This window comes from Vicugna pacos, chromosome 3 (assembly GCF_048564905.1).
Source record: "Vicugna pacos chromosome 3, VicPac4, whole genome shotgun sequence".
Lineage (NCBI taxonomy): Eukaryota > Metazoa > Chordata > Mammalia > Artiodactyla > Camelidae > Vicugna > Vicugna pacos.
Window position 1 is genome coordinate 93,642,033 of NC_132989.1, and position 13,262 is coordinate 93,655,294.

At 45.3% G+C, this 13,262-nt stretch overlaps 1 protein-coding gene across 5 annotated transcripts in view; it reads right to left on the reverse strand.

Annotated features, from left to right (window-relative positions):
* Window positions 1–426: 426 nt before the first annotated feature.
* The window catches only part of OSMR (oncostatin M receptor), a 51,782-nt gene continuing 38,946 nt past the window's right edge, over window positions 427–13,262 (reverse strand). For all 5 annotated transcript variants that reach the window (XM_072958754.1, XM_072958755.1, XM_015242084.3 and 2 more), the window contains 9 exons: window positions 12,503–12,579; window positions 11,541–11,763; window positions 10,024–10,203; window positions 8,865–8,969; window positions 7,200–7,376; window positions 6,461–6,628; window positions 3,535–3,616; window positions 2,942–3,014; window positions 427–2,628 (listed from right to left, as the gene is read on the reverse strand). In XM_072958754.1, the coding sequence (XP_072814855.1) occupies window positions 2,053–2,628; window positions 2,942–3,014; window positions 3,535–3,616; window positions 6,461–6,628; window positions 7,200–7,376; window positions 8,865–8,969; window positions 10,024–10,203; window positions 11,541–11,763; window positions 12,503–12,579 (1,661 nt within the window). In that variant the 3' untranslated portion in view covers window positions 427–2,052. The remainder of the gene's footprint in view (window positions 2,629–2,941; window positions 3,015–3,534; window positions 3,617–6,460; window positions 6,629–7,199; window positions 7,377–8,864; window positions 8,970–10,023; window positions 10,204–11,540; window positions 11,764–12,502; window positions 12,580–13,262) is intronic.

Here is a 13,262-nt window from a genome sequence, read left to right on the forward strand (position 1 = left end):
TTAATCCTAATAATTCTGACACATGAATACAGATTTCAAAGTTTGAGTAACACTTCTTAAAACAATGCTGTAAATGGCATATAGTGTTTAAGTATTAAGTTATTTGGTTATTTACAAACATGGGAGAGGAATGTGATATAAGCACAAAGCTGAGGTATAGCCCAGCATTTCCCGTTGGTATGTTGTTATATTTCAGAAAGACGTCTTCGTTTGATTTAGGCCAGTGAGTCTCAAAGTTGAGTATACATCTGAATGTCTGGGAGCTAATGAAATGTATAGAGATTCCAGGCCTTGTGTTACAGAGGATGAGGAGATTCGGAGTGGTACCCAGGAATTTACATTTTTAGTATGCTTATGATGTGATTTATTGGCCGTACTAATTGTTAGATTTCCATTTCTTTCAGGTACAGAAAACAAAATAATGTAATGGTGAAATGTTTTAATTAAGGCTCATGCAACAAAAATGACTTCAAGGTTTTGTGCATTTTTTTAAAGAAAATCTTTACAAAGGATACTATTTACAAATCAGTCATCACTATCATTGATGCTCTGTGTACTTTTAAAGTTGCATCATGACAAAGCAACACAAAGAGGCTAAATGATAACGATACTGGCCCTAAAGTCTTCTCGAAACTATCAGACTCAACATACTTGTTTGAAACTATGTTAGGAGTACACAGCGAATTATTCCAGCAAAAGGCTTAGTTATATGTAAGGAAAAAGTTGAAAAGCCTGAACAGAATCCTGATTTGTGTATATTTAGGTCAGTTGACAGCCACCTTCCTTTAAGCTGTGGTCCTTCTCTTTCTTAACAGTGTGGAAGGCACAGGGCAGGGTGTTTGGTACCAGAGGCACAGGCAGTGTCACTTCCACCACAGCAAAGAAAAAGAAACTCCTATTTGTGCTTGTTTAGAAATGTGAGAAATTCTTAAGGGTTGATGGGGAGAAAGAAGAGAAAGGAACTGTAACGTGACTGAACACCCGTTACGCACCAGGTGCTTTGCATGTATTTGTTCTAGGAGACAGAGCTGCTGTGAGCCATTACAGAAGTTCCCACTCTTTAGCTTCTTACAGCTACATCTAAACAATGTCCAACAATGAGGTTTCATTCTGTTAGTATAATAGGAATATAAGGCAGTGAAGGTGTTACCTTGACCCAGACAACCTCCTGCAGAGTCCAAAGGATGGTCAATGAAAATAGGTCATTTATATATTATAGTTCTTGAAAAGAAGAGGAACCATAAAATGTGAATGGAATTAACAACATATTTTCCTTTTTTCTATTCTGAGGTAGTCATCAAAAATCATGGTAGAAGACACGTCGACTAAGTGGGAGTGCTGTAATCCTGCCACTAAGGCCGGGGTTCCTTGCCAGTTCCACTCTTTGACTGTGGTAAACAGGACAGTCGTGGGGATCTCACTGGCTCATTCCCACATCTTATCCATTAGGTCAGGTCTAGGCCCCCAGTAGAGTTCATTTTACTGCATCAGTGAACTACAAATTATCACTTCAAGGCAAATCTAAAATGTGTTTCAGTCTTAAACATCTGTGACTTCATTAAACACATCCAGAATAAATAAACATTGACAATTTATGCTCTAGTAACACATTTTCAGTGGCCTTTATTAAAGCCTTAAATCTAGTTCCTTTACCCTTAAGATACTAAATGTGGGGGTAAAACTAGATGGAAATACTTTCTTGCTAAAATCTGGACTCCTAGGACCAGAGCCACCCCGTCCAGTACTGAGTGGACAGGGTCTATCCCTATGCCAGGGGCCAGGCCTGCTGTTACAAAGGTGAGCCTGGAACACACAGCAGCAAGGTATACCTGTTCCCCTTGATCCTGCCACTTCCACAGCGAGCATGCTCCAAGGAGGAATGTTAAGTTCCTCAGCTTCTGACCTTTGAAACCTAGGAAGATTATATAAATTAGACCTGCCAGTGGTGACAGTTCACTGGGATTAAGCACCGAGGTATCTGGTGATGGGATGGTGCCAGCTGTGCTTCTCTTAGTGTCTGTGTAGCATAAGCATGTGAAGGGGGGGCACTGATTAGCGGTAGTGTTCACTTTGGTCTAAAGGGGTAGTGGAGGAGAGGCCGCTGTTCTCAGCTGGGGGAGGTGAGGCAAGACCCAGGGGAATGGCCATTTGCATTTTATACTCTGAACAGTGTACTGGCTCTGGTGGGTTTGTTGGCAGACCGTCCTTGTCTCCAGACATCTGTGATGCCAGCTGGGATACATAATTCACACTAGCTTCTCCGGCTGCAATTTCTCCCAAGGAGTTCATGTAGTTTTTCTCTAGTGCCTTTAGTAAATTTTCAGGTGAAGTCAACGGTCCCGGCTGACTTGGTGGGGCCTGTGGGGTTACTGGGAAATGGCCACAAGAACCAGAGTCCGCAGCTGCCTCATTATAGGTTAAGTTCTCAAAACAGATGCAGGGTCCAGGGCCAGAGTAGTTCTTCTCTGCTGGGAGGAGGTAAAGATAGGCGGGCTTAGTAAATTCCGTTTCCGTGAGTGACTTGCTGGCACCTAAGAACTGTATCTTACTCCCTTCTGGCTTGTGTATAACTTCAATAGCATCTGGGACACAGTCGCTGACGTTCATTATTGTCAGGTGAGGGTTCTCCTGGAACAGAAACAAAAAACACGCAGTGGTAGTGTGGGTGTATCACAGTATATGAAACACATGACATGCACTCAGAGCTTCCATTTTTTGTGTGTTTTATCCTGGTCACAAGTTAACTGGAGGTGGTGTTGAAAACCGAAAGATATCCTCTGACAGAGGAAATCAGAGCTGCGTTCACCCATTTCATGGCTATGGGAGCAGAGGTGGCTTTTGCTTTGTTCTATCTTCCTGAGATCTAGGAAAGTATGATTACTACAGCCCCAACCCTGGGTTAGTCTTTAATATTGTCTCCATACAGTTTCCCAACATTTACCTTGGACTTTATTAATGATAGGACGTTGCTCTTGTAAGGGTCTGGAATGTCAGGGTAACACTTCTCCTTCATCCTAGAAAAGCAGCGAGAATTAGACTGAATTTTGCAATACAGTGGAGTGGTTGAGAGTGAGAAATCTAGAGTCAGATTCCTGGGTTCTAATCCTTGCTCTGTCGCTCATTAACAGTGTAACCCTTAAGCAAGCTCTTTCATCCTTCTGTGCTTAAACTTCCACCATGGTTCAACAGAGATAATGATGGTGGTTATGGGGGTATTGTAAGGGTAAATGAATTATTATATGTGAAGCACTTAGAACGCTGCCAAGCACATAGTCAGTGAAATATAAACATTAGCTGTTGTTATCAAAACCATTCTGCAATATTTTAAGTGGTTGTTTTCCTCGTGTATCAACTTCCTGCTTATCTGTGGATAAATAAGGATTTTTAAATGTTCATATTTTTATCTAATCCTCCTTTGTCCTTTCCTTTTCAGCACTTTTGCTCATATTATCCAGTGTGAGTTCTATCTTATTAAACTCCTTTCTAGATTTTTCTTTGACTCTCCTCTTGATAAAAATTTCCCCACACACTTACCACTGACTTTTTAGGTAGCAAGTGATCATGATGAGCAAAACGCAGATGATCATGGGCAGGATGATGCGTATGAGTATATGGGCTGGAGGAGGAGAAAGAAAGGGATGTTTTTCATGAGTACTTTTTCCTAAAAGGAATACAAATAAGTTTTACATGTTAATTAATCCTCAAACTCTATTTGTGCAAGATTCAATATGAATTCTGCCTGACCAGGGTGGGGGAGGGGGAGGGGACACCAACCAACCAACCAGCCAACCAACTCTGGGAACCATTTGCCCTCAACACTTGTGACCCAAATGCATTACCTCTTCTGACAGATTGGATCATCACTCCCAGTTCTTCACTCCCTCCCTGTGGGAGAATTACACTCCACACCCTTGGGGAGTGGGGGCTCCGCCATGTGACTTGGTTCGGCCAGTGGAAGGTGAGTAGTTGTCATGCTGGTAGCTGCTTTAGGCATACTTATAGTTGGCTTTCTCTCTGGTGCTCCTGTGAGCCACCCTGAGAAGAGGTGGTCCCTCACAGCCACTGTCCCTTCAGCCTGAGACCCCATGGTAAAGCTGCCAGGAGCAAACCTAAACCTGCCTGAAGCCTGGCGTCCCGCCTAGCCCACCCTACATCAGCCAAGCCCAGAGCATCAAAAACAAGATTGGGGTTTTTGTGCTGCTGAGACTTTGAGGTATTCTGTTACACATCACGAATTGACTAATGCACCCCTTTATCGTTAATCTCTGATAAAGTTGGCTGAATAAGTCCTAACCAGAGGTAATTATTCCATTTGTATTTCTCAGATACATCAATCTGTGCTCCATTTTCTTTAATGCCCATCTTCCTGTTCCCACGGCCCACAAGTCCACCAATGAATAGTTCAGCTGGCTTGGAAAACACCCTCTTTTACAAAAGCAAACCACATAGGGGCTGGGCGTTGGAGGCTGACAGTCATTCACATGGACAAGTATTTCTGTTCAATCCCCTTGCCACCCTGCTCTCTCCTCTCCCCAGCCCCAACCCCGCTGCCCTGGCAAGAATGGGGCCTGACATGGGTGTGGTGGGTAACGCTGGAGTTTGGTCAGGGAGGGGGCCAGAACCTCCTGATGCCACCACTGAAGAATAAATACCTTGCTCTCAAGATCAGTACTTCTGATGCCTACAGTTGGTCTTAACATTTGGTTAAATCATGGATTTATAATGTATCTGAGAACAAGCTGGGGATCTAACCCCTAGTAGTTTCCAAACCTCAAAGTTTTGCTCAACTTTTTACTGATGCACAGCATGTGCTAAGTGTACAGCTCGAAGAATTTCCGCAAAAAAAAAAAAAAAAAAAAAAAAAGAATTTCCACAAACTAAACACACCTCCCGTAACCAGTACCCGGATCGAGAAAAAGAACATGTCCAGCTTCCCCAGGGAGTGCCCGGCGTCCCCATCAGGCATTCTCCCCTCCCCAAGGTAACCCCCTTCTTGTCCTTCAGCCACCTAGACGGCCCTCGTCTCCTGTCCTCTAGACGCGGAGTCGTGCCGCGAGGGCGGGCCTGCCTTCTGTCACTCGGCACTGCCCCTGTGACTTCTCCGCACTGTTTGTAGCTGTGGACCACACTCTCATGGCTGTAATCAGGCAGCAATTTATTTTCCTTCTCCATAATAATCAGTGTAGTCAACAGAGTCACAGCCAAGGCTAAGGAGGTTTAGTGTGAATAAAGGAGATAAATGAAACCCAGAAAATATACCTGGAATAAAGATAATTATATGTATTATCTGTGTGTGTGTGTGTCTGTGTGTGTAACACACACACTTCTACCAGCCGAGTAAATACCAAAGCTGGAACAAAAATAGCCTGGAAATTTAAAATTCACTCCAAAATGGTAAGCCTGCTCAAGTAGTATGAATTGTTGACTGAAATCTTGAACTGGCTCTGAGAGCTCTGGCCTTTGGCTGAGAGCCCCCAGGTGATGTTTTAGGCTAGCAGTGATCAGTGTTGAGGGCGCCAGGCTGCCACCGTGGTCATGAGCATCCTCATCACGAGTCAGGGCACCCAGGGCCAGCAGCTGTGTGTGCCTGGAGGGGCCACCCCATCCCCGCAGCTCCGCCTTCAGCCCCACCCTGCACGGAGGGCAGTAGGTAACTCAGGCAGACATTTTAGCCTGTTTGCTTTTCACGGAGGATTATCTCAAAACGTCCCTTCCTGCGTGGACCTTCCATGAGTCCCTATTTGCCACCTACCTTCTCCTGCTTCCTCCCCCACCTTCCTGTTTGTTGGCGGTCAGGGTTTTCTGGGAGAATCTTACTGACCAGGAGCCGGTTTCCGCCATTCTTCTCCCTCCCTCTTCTTTCTCCATCTTTCAAGCCAAATACGTTTTGAAAGGATGGCTCTTCCTTTATCTCACCCTTTCTCCACCAATCTGCAAACCCAGGGTCTGTGAACCAACACTACCTGCGCCACCGCACCATCTAGTGCCCCCCAAGGGGCAGAGTCAGGAAGCAAGAAATTTACCAAGTCATTCAGCACCGAGGGACACCAGCCAGAAGGTCTGGTTGCAGGAAAACACCCCTGCTCCACCCCCTGCCCCCTCGCAAGACAGAACTCAGGGCTTTTCCGAGGTCAACACTAAAATACACAATCTGTGATTTTCAAACTATTCAGGGACTGAGTTCCAGAGAAGTGCCTCAGGGGCCACTGTGAGAAGCAAGAGGAAGCTCCCAGGTCATAGGTCTGTTGGATTAGCTTCACTCATCTGTTTCATGTAGTGGGATTCTGTGTCGCATTTTTTTTTTTCTTTTGTGAAACAATTTCATCAAGAGAAAGAAAGAGACAAAGACAGAAAGGCAGAGAAGAAAGGTTTAAAAATTCCTGATCTAGACAAAGCCCACGGCCATGTGCTAGTTTCCCAGGAACCCCTAAAGGAAGAGTTCTGATTTGGAAAAACTCACAGTATTCATCCGGGGTCGTGACCTTTGTGAAGGTGTCCACGGGGCCGCTGCCAGCACTTGTGTATGGGGTGACGAGAAACTCGTAGACGGATTCGGGCTGTAGGTTTTCCATAACAAATGTCTTTTGTTCTGGGTTGTCGATTCTGTGTTGGCAACAAGCTGACTTATCTGCGGTTTTCAAAAAAAAAAAAATTTTTTTTCAAGAAGAAAAAATTCTTAAGAGTGTGTTAGAAATCTTGTGAGAGAGTTGGGCACTGATAACTCATGTTGACTCAGCACTGCCAACAATTCTAAACCAGCCTCCAATATGAAATCCTAATTTCATCACACCGGGGACACTGGCCAAGTGTTCAGGAGAGAGCAAGGAAAGCCAACACTCCACCAAAGGATTTCACTCTTCCCAGGGAGCACGCAAACCTGCAAGCGAGAGTAATCGCTTGCAAGAGCTACTTCAAATGCATTGTGGTAAGTTTGAACAAAGTCAAAGAAAATAAGGTTAGCCAGGAAGTTTCCTAAGTGGGAAGTTTTCTTAAGGAGCTTCAAGTCCTTGTCTTTAAGGAAAAAATCTTGGCCCCCATCATTTTGTCCACCCTACTAATCTGTTTAGGAATAGCATTCAACCATAAAAGCACAGGAGCACAGGGTTCATCCTGGCCACGGGATGGCAGGCAGTCTTCCCAATGATTTCAAATAATGAGATCTTGAAACCATAAACAAACCTAAAAAAAAGAAAACTTACCTGAAAGAGTTGCCTTTTTGAACCCCGGGTGGCACTCCTTCTCTGCCTTGGATCTCAGGTAGACATAGTACCCTTGTATAAAACCGGGCTGGGAGTCAGTGGAATAGTCCTTCCAACTCAGAGTGAAAGAGTGGGAGGTCAAGTTACTCACGACCACTTGAGGGTTGTCTGAAGGAGCTAGGGAAGGAAGTGGCGATGATGTAAGAGCCGGGGTTTGGAAACAGCCTCAGAGCACTCATGTAAACCAGGAGTGGAGCCACAGCCAAGCCCGGGGATGCTCACACCAAGTGAAGGAGCCATCCTTTTCTCTGGGGGCAGGGTGTGGGGTGGTATGCCTTGACGTAGTGGGTAGGAGCTGGCAAGGGGATGGGCAAGCGTCTTAAGTCTTGCCTCTCAGATGTAGAAATGGATGCCCAGAGAGGCTCAGTAACTTGTGTGAAGTCATACAGCGAGAAAGAGAATAAAGGCTTTCCTAGACCTCACCCTTCTCCTGAATTCTAAACAGTATTTGAGAGCACGAACTACAAGTGGAAGGAACGGGGCAAGGTGGGGGGGTGCGGGGGAGGAAGGGTGATGTTGGAGGAGGTGAGGGCGGATCTGAAGAACTCTAGTTCTCAGGCTGTGGTAACACACCGCTGTCAAAGCGTCACTGAAGAATCGGGACGCGTTTATCCTGAAGGCTTCCGTGAGCCTGTGTCAGCACAGATGCGGGTGCACACCTGGCATATGCCGCCGGCGCACACACCAACACACCCCTCCCGTCTGTCTCGGGCAGCTCCTACCAAATGGGGAACCCCGAGACCTGATCTGATCGGTGCGTGACAACGGAGGACCCAGCCGCCCTGCTTCCAGGGGGTGTGATTCTGGGATGCCGAGAAGGTGATCAAGCCCCCCCCCGCCCCCCACACTGCTGGTGGCATCGTGGCACAGGTTCTGGGGGCGGCGATGTAACAGTATCTATCAAAAGTCTTAAAAATTGTATTTAAGAAGTTCAAACATCTTGGTTCAAGTATTCTACCTCTAAGACTTCATTTAAAAACCATTATCGTGGCAATGGACAAAGATTTAACTAAATTGATGGTAGTCAGGGTATGAGAGATTCAGCCAAGTAAAAAGAGAGACTGAGTATTTGAGACTGGAAGATAACTGAGGGTGGATTTTAGCTTTTAGTTGAAAAATACTGTAATTATCCTAAATGTCCTATGATAGGTGACGTGACATACACAAACCACAAGGCATGTGCAGTCATAAAAAATGATACAGTTAAATAATATTTAGTGATACAAGTCAAAAAGCACTTTGCAAACTGCACAGGGTAAGATCCCGTTTTTATTTAAAATGTGTATCTGTACAGAGAAAGGATACACGTAAAATGTTATTAACTCTGGATATTTACCTTTGGGTGACAAAGCTAGCAATGGTTTTTGTCTTCTTTTGTATAACATTTTATAATATATTATATTACAATATATTAGTTATATTTTTAATAAAAATGTTCTACAGTTGTATGATTAAAAATAATTTTAAAATAAACTCCAATTATCAGAGTAAATGGGAAACTGAAAATTAGGAAAGGTGTTGAAATCTTCCTAAACCCAAAGCAAAGAGTCTCTGGATTGTTCTGAACAAGTTTGCCCATGGAGACATTAAGTGCTTTAAACTTACCCAGTTCCTTCAAGTATCCTGCCTTTTTCTCCAATAAATTAGCCATCCTTTCTGTAGAAATTTCATAAATTCTGAAGTTGTACCGAACCCCTGGTCTAAAAGCACCTAGAGAAGGAAAACCAGATTTTCAGTAACACAGAATGACATTCTCTTTACTTCTGAAGAGAAAAAGAATGAAAAATGAATTTGTGTCTTTGTAATAATTTCCTCCTTAAGGTTTCTGCCTTTCATCCCCACTGTGTTCCCTCCTTCTGCTGAGCCTTGGAATTCTCCATCATTTCCGATGATGCCTGGGGGCTGTCCTCTACATCGTCCTCTCCTCAAGAGCTCTGAGACACGCCCTTATCCAGGTGTAGGAAACTGGGTGCAGAATTTGACTAAGTCCTGTAAAACTCTCCTTTGACTCCAAATCCCCTGCCAATGACTTCTCCTTTCCCATGAAGGCCAGGCACCTGGAAGGTTTGCTTCCACAAACTCATCTTTCCCTCACGTGGCGCCTCTGCAGTCCACCCTCAGCACCCACCAGGCCACTGACACTGCTCAAGCCAAGACTCCTCACTCCCCAAGGGCAGCTGGATGCCCTCCAGTGGCCTCTGTCAACCACCCTCTGGACCAGATGATACCCACATTTTTATCTAAGCCCAGCAGATGGCGCCACCAACCCTCTGCTGAAGCCACAAACCCAGGCTCCTCTGGCTGCTACACTAGCAATCTTGAAATTACAAATCTAACGTGGGAGGTAGGAGACCAAGTTCTACACGCTCCACTGAAGTCAAAAGACTTGATGATCGATTCCCATCAAGTCTACGTATACGTCTCCCAAATCCATAAGCTTCTTTGCTTTTGTAAGAGCTCTCAGGACAACTATTATGCTGTCTCTCTGCCATTCACCTGGGACTGCTGAGCTACAGGAACAAATTCAAGAACATCGTGAACATGTATCCCAGCATTAGGTCTGGATATTCTCTGTAAAAGTAGATTTAAAGATGCAATCTTAGGCCACATCATTGCAAAATCTGAACTCCTAGGACCCATGCTGGATGTGTAATTTCAATTTTACTGGTTGAGCACAAAGTATCTTTGAGATGGTCCAGAAATCCTAGTTGAACTTGCTGCCAGGTGGATGGAGTGAGATGGTAACACGGAAGGTTCTCTTTACCTGAGCTGATGACTGTGCTTGTGGTGTTGGAGCTGAGGTTTTTCCACTGGAGATCACAGGGCAGGTCCTGGGGATGGTCACACCACTCCACCACGTAGCCGATGGCCTTTCTGGATTGGGGTTTCCAAGACACAGAAAATCCATCCTCTGTACCATTAATTCTTTCTTCTTCAGCCTCTTCTGTACATTACAAATAGGGCAATGCTTCAGATTTAATTTGTTGTACATTTTGCCAAAGTATCGAAAGAAGAAAAGAAATCTGAACACGCAGTCTGTCTCTCAGGTAAGAGCCCTACTACTTCAGTCGCTGTGGGGCCCGCGGTGGGGTCGGGAGGGACGGGTTTTTCTTTTTTCATGAGTGTTTTTCTGCCTCTCACTTACCAGCAGAATTTCACACCTGCCCTTCAGATGCCCTTGTTCTGACCTGCTGAGACCCAAAGGGAAGTCAGCCCCTAAAACAAGGAACAGCAAACCACCGCTAGCAGGACAAATCCAGCCTCCAAAGCTTGTTTTTATAGGACCCTTGAGTGAAAAATGGTTTTACGATTTATAAAGAGTTGTAAAAACACAAACAAACAAGGAATATAGAATATGGAATGGAGACCGTCTGGCCTACAAAGCCCCGATTACTTACTACCTGCCCTTAAACCAAAAAGGTTGCTGATCCTTGACCGAGGGCTGTGTCCGGTACTTGATCTGCTTTCAAAAATTGTCTGCTGAATGAATGACTAATTCAGCTTAACTCCCCCACATAATGCTGGCTGCCCCTGAACTAACTCCTGTCTCTGAGATGTCAGGGGGTAGAAACTGAGGTGACTGCAGAGGAAAAAAAGAAAAAACACTTCAGAGGTGGACTAAGTCGGATTATTCAAGGATGGGCACGCTACTTATGACCTGGACGCCACCTCAGTGTATTTAATGTGCCAGGGCAGTTTTCCTAAGATCTGACAATTAGAAAAAGGGTGACACTCGAAATTTACCTGTTGTTTATCTGCAATTCAAGTTTAACTTGGCATCGTGTGTTTAATCTGGCAATTCTAATGAAAGCTGAACATTGATATGAAAGCCAGGTGCTACTAAATATTCTAGGGCACCAAACTGTTGTCCAGCTGGGAGCACCCAAAGGAATGTGTAGCCCAAGGTGTAAGGCAAGCGGTTCCCCATATAATAAATGCAAATCATATTTCGTAAGCCACAAAGCATGTTCAGACCAACCCTAACTCTCAGTTAGGACTGTGTGTTGATGTTACATTTATTTGAATAAATCTGAGATCACTTCCCAAGTTTGTGGGCAAATCTCCGGGGCAGAAATGTCCTGAACTACGACTGAAATCTTCCCACACTGAGGACTGTCCCAGGAAACCCGCGGACATGCCTGGACCTAAAGCAGGTAACTGTCAGTGTTCGGCAGCTAGATCTTTTGTCTCCCCATATACTCTTTCCAGTTTCTCCATCTCTACCTCGTAACACCATCCACATCTTCCTAGAGAAACAAAACATAACAAAACAAAACTCACCATTTCCAGGGTCCCCAGAAACGACAATCACAGAAGCAGGAGATGGGCCCGCACTATTGAGAGCTGTGACGTGGATCTGGTAGGAGTACTGGTCAAGGGTCAGTTCTGTGCCATTGGCCGTGGCCGGAACGGAGTGGACCTCTAACCTGGATGGTCTGTCTAGATTTTCCACAATGACATTGTAGGACAGGATCTTCCCGTTGGCGTGCAATTTTGATAGGGGCTGAAAAAGATATTGATAATCATTTCAAAATGATTATAGTTTTCTTAATTAATGGGAAGGCTTTCTCACTGAGTGTTTTTTCAAATCCAGGCTAAACAGTCCCCTTTTCTCTTGATTTCTGCCTAGGTCCCTCTTCTCTGGATACAATCTGCTTTTGAACTCACCCCAAAACGGTCCTATTTTTTATTCAGTTTGGTTAGAATAGACTGTCTGATTTCAAGCTTGGCTTAGAGGGTTATTTTCTCTATTAAACTACTTTAATTTGCTGTGTGTGTTTGTGCAAGGCAACTGAGGGACAGAATAGATGAAAAAGTAATTAAGCAAACAGGGTCTCATGCAGGCACGTTAGTCAAGGTTGAAGGACAAGACTGATTTTATATTACAGTTTTTCAGCTTGACTTACAACTTTTAAATGGAAATCCTCTGACATATTTAAATATGCATGACACGTAGTGTGGTCTGCGCCTCTCCACTTAGCCTCCAACCCTGGGCCCTGCAAATGTCAGGCACAGGCCTGAGGGGAGGTGACGGAGATGCGGGTTCTAACAATCAGAGCTGGCCATCCAGGCTATGGGCGGCCAAGGAAGGAGTTAGCAGGGACGTGGATGTGGGGCAGGTAGGAAATTCTACTGGATGCGTGTGAAGATCCGTCCTAATCAGAAGGCTGCACCAATACCCAGTTTCGGTGAAAGACACAGCACTAAGCAAAAACCTGTCTTTTTGAATCTGTGCGTCTTACCTTCCAGAATAAAGTCACAGTAGGATGTCCTGACACCGACTTCACGTTTCTCCAGACATCAAGAGCCTCTGAGGGAGCTGGAATCAACCAAAGAGAAGCTCTGGGTCACAATATGCATGTAAAGCAATACATCCAACCTTTCCCTGGTTCGGTCGACAAAGCGACGACGGCCTGTCCCAGCTGAGGCCTGCCTCTCACTGTTCCACTCTGTGGCTTCTACCCACTGGTCCGCGGCCACAGTGTCCATGCCTCACTCAGGGCACACACAGGTGCTTTACAAAAGGTCTGCTACACCTGAATGGGACATCACACTGGGCCTTTAGGAACCTCAAGCCTCAGAGTTTCTGGAAGCTACCAAGGAGTTTTGGAATCATGTATCAGTCCAATTCGAGGAGGTTAGTTACGTTAATTTCCCAGTTTAGCAATTTCTAGGAGCAGCAGACCGTTGCTACTTCCTTGCCCCATTTGTGAAGGTTGTAATGGAGGCGCTTCATCGGGGAGCCCGGGCCCTGCACACCGGCTGGCCCCTCGCTGGGGTCATAGCTGGGACGAGCGCCCCCGAGCTCCTGGCCTGAGCCTGGGGCAGCTGCCTGCGTGTGGACCCTCAGGGCACCGGCTACGCGCCTCCCCCAGTCATGACTCTCATCACTGTTGTTCTAGAAGAGCTTGCCACCTTGTCTTTCCTGCCAGTAAACTATAGCACAAGTGATTTGTGATTTGATTCAACACATCTCTATGCAGGAAGAGTTGATTTTGGAAC